General features: G+C 53.6%; 1 protein-coding gene across 1 annotated transcript; it reads left to right on the plus strand.

Annotated features, from left to right (window-relative positions):
* Window positions 1-405: 405 nt before the first annotated feature.
* Window positions 406-7,339, plus strand: Vax1 (ventral anterior homeobox 1). The gene is made up of 3 exons (XM_052713274.1): window positions 406-2,107; window positions 3,209-3,396; window positions 5,107-7,339. Exons 1-3 carry the CDS (start codon window positions 1,867-1,869, stop codon window positions 5,686-5,688), a joined length of 1,011 nt encoding a protein of 336 aa, XP_052569234.1. The 5' UTR covers window positions 406-1,866; the 3' UTR covers window positions 5,689-7,339.
* Window positions 7,340-10,989: the final 3,650 nt, after the last annotated feature.

Here is a 10,989-nt window from a genome sequence, read left to right on the forward strand (position 1 = left end):
TAGTCAAAGCCCCAGGTCTGCCTGTGGTGTGACAGATAGCCTTGGAACGGACCAAACGTGGTTGCCCTTAAGGGGCCGGAGGTGGCGTGGAGAGGAGTGCGGTTACCCGGCTCGGCCGGCCCCCTCCACGTTCAACAGTGCCGAGGGACCGCAGCGGTGGCCTGGAGGTGACAGCCGGACGGTGGGGCGGGCGCAGAGCCCCTCGGAGGCCGCCACACACACTCGCTGCCCTCCCCACTTACTCCCTGCCTCCCACCTTCTCGCCAAGACCCCCGCCCCTCCCCCGCCCGCCTCCTCCCCATTCTTGGAATTGTGTGGAAAAATTCTCAGCCAAACCTCCCACCTCTCCTCTCCTCTCCCCCCCCCCCCCCACTCCCTTTTAAAAACCCCCTTTCCTCCGCGGCCCCTGCACTCTTTGTGAATGAGGGCCGGGAACACGGCCCTTCCCCCGCCCAGGAGCCACGCCAGACCGCCGCACTCAGAGGACTGTTTGTTAATAGTCCAATTAGATAATTGCCATCTTTCACTCCTTTTGCTCCGCATTTCCCATAAAGGAATGAATGGGGAGAGCGGCGTGGAGAGGGCTTCTGCCCCGGCAAGGTGACGAGAAGGGCTGGAGCAAGCTCCTTGCACAAGGCCATGCGCTTGAATTGAATCATTGTGGCCTAATCAATGCTGTTATTGGATTACTGGCTGTTGCTTTTCTCAAAGACATTGTAGCAAGACAATGAAATAGCTAGGGGGAAACTTTTTTTTTGAAGCAGATCTCACAGTTGAGATTTTTACTCTCTCTCTCTCTCTCTCTCTCTCTCTCTCTCTCTCTCTCTCTCTCTCTCTCTCTCTCTCCCTCCACTCCCCCCCTCCTGCTGGACTCTGAGTACAAAGCTGCCCTTTGAATGGGCTGCCTCAGGGCTGCTGGAGGTGCAGGCATGAAAAAAAATCCAACGGAGGCTACAGGAAGAGGGTCGGCAGTTTAAGATGGCTGCTGTCAGCGTCGAGGTGTGTTAAAGAGTCGCTTGGGGAGAAGCTTGGCTTTTTTGGAGTGTGTGGGGGGGAGACTTTAGGGAGAAACTTTTCTCCTCCTCCCTTCTCTCCCCACCCAGAGGCAACTGCTTTCTTCAGCTACATGGACTGAGGGGGTACCCCCCCCCCCATTCAGCTCTATCTGGAGGAAACCCCTTTTAGCCAGTATGTGAGCAGGAAGGTCAAAGGCAAAGAGAAAGTTAATAATGCCTGCTAATGGTGCTAACAATTCAGGATGAATCTTGTCAAAAGTTTTTCTGGAAGTGTGGGTCTTTGATTGTGTTTCCCGAAAGCAAGACCAATCATTTCCGTTTATTCACTGGCTAAACCCCTACTTGATTGGGGACAAGGACAGAAACCATCCATTACGATCTGATATATTATCCAAACAATTTAGTGTATTCATGAGGTAACTGAAACGTGGGGGCTGCGAAATTACCCGTAATCAATTGCAACAGCGAGTGTGCGTCCCCCCCGGGTGTCGGACAACCACAACTCGGCCGCCTCAGTAACAGGCGGAGCCGCAGCGTTTCGGACGGAGTTGCGCGCTGTTCGCTACCTGATCGCCAGGCTGGGGACACTGGACGTGCTCTGAGGACGCGGGCGCTGACGAGGCGGCCTCGCCACTGCTCCACCGGGATCCTGGACCAGACCCGCCGCCTCTCTTCTAGCGCGCCACTCTCCGGTCGCCGCTGACCCTCCGCGGCTGCCGAAGCCACCCCGCGGGGACATTCATTCTCTCGGGCGAAGGAGCTTAGGGGCTGCGTTGTAGGGGTTTTGTCCCCGTCTGCCTCTTTTTTCCTACCCCCTCCCCCTTTTCTTCTTTTCTGTGTTGTTTTGCCTATGTTCGGGAAACCAGACAAAATGGACGTCCGGTGCCACTCGGACACCGAGGCCGCCAGGGTCTCGAAGAACGCGCACAAGGAGAGCAGGGAGATCAAGGGCGCCGAGGGGAGCCTTCCGGCCGCCTTCCTCAAGGAGCCGCAGGGCGCCTTTTCGGCGTCTGGCGCTTCGGAAGATTGTAACAAAAGTAAATCCAATTCCTCTGCAGACCCGGATTACTGTCGCCGGATCCTAGTCCGAGGTAGGGATGGGCAGGGCTTTGGGGGTGCGTTCTTTGGGGGTAATTCCCTGGCCGCAGCTGCGCGCCGCCTCCCAGGGCTGGCGAGGACTTGGGAGAAAGTTGTTGCTGGTTCTCTTTTTGTCGGGTCTGGCCGGCCCTAGGGGATCCGAGCCTGGGGCTCCTCTGAACGCGCTCTCCTGGGGCCTCGGCTCTAGCAGCCCTGAGGGGCCCCTCCAGCCCGGCTACGGAAAGAACCCAGGCGCTGCGAGGAGTGGGCAGGTCACCAAGCTGGGGCTTCGGACCCGGGTCCTCAGGGGGCAATGCGCGCGCGACCATCGGGATAAGGACCTGCTGGTAGGCGGCCTGCGGGCTTCTGAGCCCTGGAGAGCAGAGCGCACCCAAAAGAACACTGGGCGTGGAAGAACAGCCCTCGGCGGCAGGACAGCGCCCGGCCAGTTGCATCGCTAGGCTGAGGGCCCTAGCGCTGAGCTCCGGGCCTGGCCGCTGCCGCCTAGAGAAACCGCCGAACTGGGTCGCGGGGCTGCGGATGCCGCCTCCTTGCCTGACTCGGCCTCGCTCAGGGAGCGGCGTGCGCTCCTCCGGGGCATTAGCGGCGCAGAGGCCGGCTTCAGCCGGCGCCGCCCCCGCCAGCAGATAGCCAGGCCCCGCAAGCGGGTTTTCGGTCCCTCCTCCTTCTGCCGCTTGGGTAGGAGCGGGCCAGAGACCCGGGTTGGGGGGTGGGGACCGCAGAAGTGCAGGTTGCTCTGTAGTCTGGGGCCATGCTGGGGTTGGGGTGTTCAGTAATGGCCCCTCTGGGATACTGGGGACTCGACCACGCAGCAGAGGCCCCCTAGGCCAGAAGGAACATCCACCTATTTGGAACTCAATTTTTTCCTCCTCTGATGTCTGGGGGACTTTACCAACACAAAGTCTGGTTACTCTTCCAATTAATGCTATGAAGTTAGCCCTTTTGGTCTCCATACACCCACAGGGGCTCGGCTTTACGACTGCAGCCACCCCTACACCCGCCGCATCCTGCCGGAGACTTGTCCCTAGCTAGCTCAGGGCAAGGAGGAGGAGAAAACCGGAGGGTTCTGGTGGCTGACATCTACCCTTCCCTAGATGCCAAGGGGTCTATCCGAGAAATCATCCTGCCCAAGGGCTTGGACCTGGACCGGCCCAAGAGGACACGCACGTCCTTCACGGCGGAGCAGCTCTACAGACTGGAGATGGAGTTCCAGCGTTGCCAATATGTGGTGGGCCGGGAGAGAACCGAGCTGGCTCGGCAGCTCAATCTTTCTGAGACCCAGGTACCCAGCTGCCAGGATGCTCACAGCACCAGGCTTCCTCTTCCCAGCACTCCAGCCTGCCTTTCCTGTCTACCTTGCTTTGGACCGAACCTTCCAGAGACGTGGAGGAGTTGGAATGATGGACGGGGGTGAAAGCCTGAGGCTTTCTCCTCTTTCTTAAACTGTCATTTCTTCTACTCATTCTCAAGTCCTCCAAGCTCTAATTGCTGCATACCTTGATTTGACCCAGGGGACTCCTATTCTGTCCTTTTGGAATTCCTGTTAGTTCTCAGACTTTAGAATTTTTGCGTGGCTTCTGATTTATAAAAAGCTGCCCCCCCCCATTTGTATACATATCATCTTGGCCATATTCTCAGTAACACCCACTTTGGGACTTTTAAGTTTACCCAACACCAAGATCCATTCTGCAAGGAGTAGGGTTAGAAAGTGGTGCCAACTCTCAGAGATGGACCTGTGCAAATACGGCAGCTCCCACCTCTTAAAAAGCCAGCCCTGAGCACCACGCTGGGGTCCTAAGAGACACTGTCCTCTGTGCCAATGACAGTGTCCGATGGGCAGTAGATCTGGTGACTTGGGTGCCAGCACCGAACACTGTGTCTTTTGGTTTTAGGTCCTCTCCTTACCATAAAGTGCCATGTTGCTCTGGAGCTGACCATGACAGCCATGAGCTTTATACTATTTACACTACAAGGCTGGGAGCTGTTTGGGGTTAGCCAAGGTGTGCTAACAATCTGACAGGCCCCTTTCCAGTCTCTTTTCCTAGGCCCAGCGCTGAAACAGGTGGAGAGCATTTTAGACCTAAAATCTGGGCTGAACACTGAGAACTGAGGACAGAACAGATGGGAAAAATCTGAGTTTGCGTTGGCATAGTAACCCCCCTTTAGCTTTCAAAATCTAAACAGGGTGTTTTTATTTTCCCCGATGTAGCCACTACCCTCTATTCTAGGCCAGAAGAGGCAGACGGGGAAGGGAGCATTGGGATGTTCTTAGTCTACATCAGCCAAAGCCCCCGATGGAGTGCAGAGGGAGTGGTAAATTAAGAGTGTAATTCCAAGCCTTCAAACCAGCCGGTGCTGAAAAGTGGAGAAAGGCTGGCCTAGGAAGCCCACCTTGCTTCCACCCCACCTTCTCTGTCTGCTGCTGGTTCGTGGTCAGTCTTAGGTCTAACGAGCAGAGAACAACCCCTTGGAGTCTCTAAGAGGCACCGATAGATTTTCTGGGGCCAAATTTGAACTCATTGGGCTAGCGACCTGGATCTAGAAAGGCTGAGAAACGCTGTTCCCCGGTCACCTCAGCTTCAGCACAACCTTCCCCAGGCCTTAGGCTCTCAGGCTGTGCTCATTGGCCAGTTTGTGAACACAAAACACCTCTGTGGGTATTGCAGCAGCACAGCAAAATAGCCGTCTTCCTTCCTCGTCAGCGTCGTGGACATTTTATTACTTTGCTTTTGTAACCCGCTCTGGCCTAGGCCTGCTGGCATGGCCCGGAAGCGCAGCCCAGTGGAATGGTGTCCCCCTCGTGGTGGCTCTTGCTCCGCTAGCAGCTTCGGAGCATCCATCCTCTGCTGCGGGGTGGGGCTGAGGCTAGGTCTAGGGTTAGGGGAGGGTCCCAGTAACCCAGCCCCCCAGCCCCCCAAAAAGCCCTGCTGCCTTTGACCCTGCTCTTTCCTGCTGCTCTCTCCCACTTTTCCTCCCGCATATCTGCGCTCAGGTGAAGGTCTGGTTCCAGAATCGGCGAACCAAGCAGAAGAAGGACCAGGGCAAGGACTCCGAGCTGCGCTCGGTGGTGTCGGAGACCGCCGCCACGTGCAGCGTGCTGAGGCTGTTGGAGCAGGGCCGCCTGCTGTCGCCGCCCGGTCTGCCTGCCCTGCTGCCGCCCTGTGCCACCGGCGCTCTTGGCTCGGCGTTGCGCGGGCCCAGCCTCCCGGCCCTGAGTGCTGGCGCTGCCGCGGGCTCGGCCGCAGCGGCCGCCGCCGCCGCCACTGCCCCGGGTCCCGCCGGCGCTGCGTCTCAGCACCCGCCGGCTGTGGGCGGCACTCCCGGCCCAGGGCCTGCAGGGCCCGGGGGACTGCACGCGGGAGCACCAGCTGCCAGCCACGGTCTCTTCAGTCTGCCGGTGCCGTCGCTCCTGGGCTCTGTTGCCAGCCGCCTGTCCTCCGCCCCGTTGACGATGGCTGGTTCGCTAGCCGGGAATTTGCAAGAACTTTCAGCCCGGTACCTGAGCTCCTCCGCCTTCGAGCCTTACTCCCGGACCAACAATAAAGAAGGGGGCGAGAAAAAAGCGCTGGACTGATTTTAAGTGTTATCCTGTATTTATATTTATAACATCTATTGTGGTGGTATTTATGGACTCGCGCGCTTTAGGCGCCCAGTGCTCCTGCGCTGGCCTTGCTGGCCCCCACTAGGCCTCTGACTGCTCTTCCCGCCCCCCTCCCCCGCGGGCTACTGATTTTATCTCACTTGAGCTGTTTTTTGTTCTTCTCTCTGCTTTTCCTCCCTCCCTCCAACCCCAGCTTCCTTCTGAATCCAGGAATGATCCAAAGAATTGGGGAGGAATACCCGAATTAGCCAACCTGGTTCCCCAATCCCTGACAGCCAGGGAACAGACTGAGCCCAAGTCCAGGCCCCGGACACCTGCTCTGGATAGGGGCACTGTGCGCTGCTCCTGTGGATTTTTGGAAGAGGAAATACGTTCACAGGCCTCCAGGGACTGAAAAGGCTTTTTGGTTTCTTTAGACCCCCCAAAAAGGGCCTACCCCCTCTTGTCAGAGAAACCAGAGCTTTGGGAGTTCCTGGCCCCGATTTTTAGACCTCTCAGGATAATTGGTGCACACTCAGCTCCTGTCCGAAGAGCTGATGAGTTTTATTCCCTTTAGGGAAACTAATTGCAGGCTCCTCGACCCCGAGAAACGATAAATCAAACGTCTTGTTAGGCAAAGGTGGTGATAAATTTGATCTAACAGCAATAAAGCAAGAGTAATTGTTACACAAAACCAGATGAAGTGTTACCTGGTTTTAAACAGTCATAAATAATTGAGTTTTCAAAGTATAAGAAATTCGGGCTAGAGAATGCACCACGGGGCCGTGCAAAATTAAAATCCTGAGTGCTGTGACTTTAGATAGGAACTTAAAGAGGAAAAGCCAATGATGCCAAGGAGAGAAGATTCAGAATCTTCTTTTCTAGGGGCTGTTCAGGGCCGTGGCCCACAGCTTCCTTCTCCTCCCATGAGAGCGCAGTGGTTGGTGGCAGTCTCCCAAACACGAAGCTACCACCGAATGGCTGGGGTTGGAAGAAAATCAACACCCGCTGCTTCGTCTTCTGAACTCTGTGTCTACAAAGGCTTTTCAGGACGAAGGAAGCGCCCGAATTTCCGAGCACTTGCTTTCGGAAGACAGGCTGGGTGCCCATCGGTATGGCCTTCAACGCTCCTAGCTCATCGGTGCCAGTGGTTCTTTGGGTGGCAGATAGGACTTTCACCTCTTCCACCTCAACCGCAGGGTGTCAGCCATCCGGAGTTGGAACCTTTACCACCACCTGGGTGCAGCCTCAGCCCTCGCAGCAACCGCAAACCCCAGAGCCACCCCACTGCATTGTAACCAAAACCACAGGCCCAGAGCACGAGGTGCCTCGGTGTCTAGAATGTACTCACCCATCTGAAACAAGCGCAAAACATTAAAAAAAAAAAGAATAGTAACTTTATTGTAAATTATTTACATACGAAGTTTTTTTTCCTTTTCTGTTTTCCGTTTCTTTTCTTGTTTCATTTTTTCTTTTTGCTCCTCTCTCTCTCTCTTAGGTAAATAGTGAAGAAAATAACGAACGATTCAAACGCGGGTAGGTGTCACTGAATCCTGGCTACTAACTGTGTTATGGATGTCTTGGCTCTTTGGATGTTTTTGTATTTATGTGGTGAGAGTGAAAAATATATATCTATGATGATAAAGTGTATTTTTGTCTATATTTGAAAAATTAAAAAAATCACACACGCGCAAACACACACACATACACACACACACACACACACACACACACACAACACACAGAGAGACAGAGACAGACAGAGAGACAGAGAGAGAGAGCGCGAGAGAGAGCAAAAGGAGAAGATCCAGCAAATGATGAGTCTCAGGGTTAGGGTGTTGGTCCCGGAAGTGCAGGGAGAAGGGCCCACACACAACTGACACTCTGGCAAGTGAACTTTGCAGCGCGGAGGTGGGGGTGGGGCGCCGTTTTGTCACCGAGGAGACCTGCATCTGGTCCTGGGTTCTTTTTGGTCTCTGCTTCTTTGTCCGAAGTACAGGTTTCTCAGTGCCGTCCTTTCTGTCCTGCACAAGTTTCTGTCTCCTAACGCTCTCCGTGTTTCTAGAGTTTCCAGCTGCTTCAACACTGGGATTTTGTGCAAATCCGCGGTCCCGGAGAAGCACGATTTTAATTAATTTCTTTTGACTTTGAAATCTCTTGGCCGTTAAACAGAAACTTTGAAGGCGAAAGAAAACGAACTAGATATTAATCCCTGACGGGGGTGTGTGGGCGGGGGCTCTCCTCCATCCTGCCCTCGGGACATAGGCTGTGGCCCAGGATGGAGGCCTTGCATCCTGGTGTTGGAGGAAAATGAGAGTGGTCCTGGAAGATGCTAACAGTGGACATGACCTCCTCAAAAGCTTAAGCAGTGGACATAGCAGAGGGTCCAGAGGGTGGCATCCCCACAAGTGGGTGTTGCAAGTGCAGGACCACAGTTTCCTGGCTGTGCAAGCTAGCCCCAGAACCCCAATTCATATGCTATGCCTACACTCCCCAGTGGAAGAATCCAAAGGCAGGGAGGTCCAAAGACGGGGAGGGGGGCGGGGGGGCGGGTGTCAGGGTGGACAGCAGATCCTTGAAGTGCCGAGGAGAGTCGGGGGTGGGGTTGGGGGTAGGGGGCTGTCTCCGGCTCTGCGCTCTGCTCAGGTCAGAGAAGTAGCCCACACACAGTTCACTTTTTTACTTTTCAGAGTCGTTCTCACATCCTCAGTTCTCTCTCTCTCTCTCTCTCTCTCTCTCTCTCTCTCTCTCTCTCCCTCCCTCCCTCCCTCCCTCCCTCCCTCCCTCCCTCCCTCCTCCCTCCCTGTCTTTCCCAAGTTCCATTTCTTCTCTATGCTGGCTGCCCCAAAGCCAAGGATGTGGGTGGCTCTGTCTTCTCTGTCAAAGTTGGTGGCTGGGTCCCTCCTAGGATTAAAAAAGGGAGGGAGAAGGTGGCATGATCTTATGGAACAAAAGAAAGCACAAAATCCCAGCTTTGGGTCCCCAACAAGCTTGGCCCCTCTGCAGCAGAGGTTTCCTCCCGGCTCCCTCTTTCCAGCTCCCCCCACTTCGCACGTGGCTTTCTTCTCCCTAGAGGGGAGCACCCCCAACCATGCCTCTCCCTGTCACCTCAGTTCCCTCTGGCTCTGGGCAGAGCTGCTAAGCTGGGCTCCTGCCACTTAGGGAGCACAATTATTCTTAAAGGGCCTCTTCTCCCATGAAAATGAATCACAATTTTAATTAAAAAACGTTTGTAGACAATCCATTTAATTTTAGTGCCTGTCTTGTTTTCCCTTCTTCTGCAAGGGCCTCAAGCCTTACTTTCTAGAGGCCTCTGGAACTGGAGACTCACAGGCCAGGGAAGAGGCAGGTGGCTTTGGTGACAACAGCTGGCTCCACTTGGGAGAAGGTGGGAGGGCTCCTGGGAGTACAGGAACAGCTGGGGTGGGGGCTGCTAAGAGGACTGTCATTCTCAGGCCTACACAAAGCATCATCCACAGTTGTTGAGCAGAAAGGAAAGGAAAGAAAGCCTTCCTCCAGCCCCTGTGGCTTGGCTGCTCAGGTCTGGTAAGTCACTTAGGAAGTTAGTTGCAGGGGACTCAGACTCAGTAGTCTTGCAGTGGGCTGTTGCTCCTCTTGAGCAGCAGTTAGGGATGCATGTGCCCATATACACGCCCACACACCCATACCCACACACCCCCACACCCCCACACCCCCACCCACACACCCTCACATCCACACACCCCCACACCCACACACCCATACCCACACACACCCACACACCCACACACCCATACCCACACACCCCCACACCCACACACCCATACCCACACACACCCACACACCCACACACCCATACCCACACACCCACACCCACACACATACTATTATTTTATTCCTAAGGGTAGTTTAGTTTTTGGAGGTTCAGCCCCATTTTAAAGATCCACATACAGGGTTGGAGCAAATGGCTTGCTCAGAACCCCCAGACCAATGGCTCCTCCTGGGCCTGGCCCTCCTGTTTTAGCCTTCCCTCACTCACATCCCTTCTTCCGCTCTCCTGTCACCTGGATTTTGTAGGTATCTGTGTCCTCCCATTTCCAGTTCTATTTTGCAGCTGAGGCACTCTTAATGAAGCATTTGAATTTCTTCCTTCCTTCTGTTTATGTCAGTAAACCAATTCGTTCCTCTATTTCTGTATGGAAGGCCTTCAACAGCATTGGTCTTACATCTCCCTTTAAAATGTTTTAAAATTACAGTACGAAATCCACATGATAAACACCTGTAAACCACATGAGGCTTGAGTATATAAGTTGGATGAATTGTAAGCAACACACACACACACACACACACACACACACACACACACACACACACACGCTCCTGACTTGTTCCAATGAAACCCCTTTGCTTTGCCTCTCTTCCTGCTTAGATATTTGCAGACACTGTGTTTTTTCCTGATTGGAAAGAGCCCTTATATCTTATTGCTATGTTGTCTGCCCACTCTAAGAAGTCTTTCTAAGATTCCCTGAAGGATTTTCAAGGCCTGTACTTGAAAATCTAGCTTCCTGACATCCTGCATCTGAGGGGCTTGATTACACAGCTGATCAGAACTTAAACCCTTGACTAGGTTGAAGTTTTCCAAGATCCAACTTCAATGTCACCTACGTCGCCTCTTACAGTGAAAATTCCTTAACTCTCCCCCTATCTAGGGAATCAGAAGTTTGGTGTGTGTGTGTGTGTGTGTGTGTGTGTGTGTGTGTGTGTGTGTGTGTGTGTGTTGCATATGGAGGGCAGAGAAAAATGTTGAGTGTCTTTCTCTCTCACTTTCCACCTACTTCTTAAAACAGGACCTCTCACTGAACCTGGAACTTATGAATTCAACAAGATTAGAAGGCCAGGGTGCTCCAGAGATCCTCTTGTCTCTGTCCCAGAAGTGCTAGGATTACAGGTGCTTGTTGCCACACTAGGCTTTTTATATGGGTACTGGGGATTCAAACTGAGGTCCTTATGTTTGTATGGCAAGCACTTTGCCACTGAGACATCTCCCCAGCCCCAGGTTGTGCATTTTAAACAAGTTTCCAAAGAGGTTCTTACTCACACACACTAACATTTGAGAGCCACCGCATTAAATGACAGATTACCCACTACAACAGCCTCCAGCATGTGGCCCAGGGATGAGGAGCTGGTGGAAATACAATGAATGTTTGTTAAACAAATTAATCCCCCCTTTCTGACCCAGTATAGAGTTTCTTCGACTATACATTGTAATTTAATACCATTTTTCATAAAGGGAAATCATTACATTCCACAGCATGT

Source organism: Peromyscus californicus, unplaced genomic scaffold, assembly GCF_007827085.1.
Source record: "Peromyscus californicus insignis strain IS unplaced genomic scaffold, ASM782708v3 Scaffold_4__1_contigs__length_199733344, whole genome shotgun sequence".
Taxonomy (NCBI): domain Eukaryota; kingdom Metazoa; phylum Chordata; class Mammalia; order Rodentia; family Cricetidae; genus Peromyscus; species Peromyscus californicus.

Coding starts and splice junctions, on each gene's coding strand:
- Vax1 (XM_052713274.1), top strand. CDS start 1,867: ATGTTCGGGAAACCAGACAAAATGGACGTCCGGTGCCACTCGGACACC. Junction 2,108..3,208: donor TCGCCGGATCCTAGTCCGAG/GTAGGGATGGGC, acceptor ACCCTTCCCTAG/ATGCCAAGGGGTCTATCCGA. Junction 3,397..5,106: donor TCAATCTTTCTGAGACCCAG/GTACCCAGCTGC, acceptor ATCTGCGCTCAG/GTGAAGGTCTGGTTCCAGAA.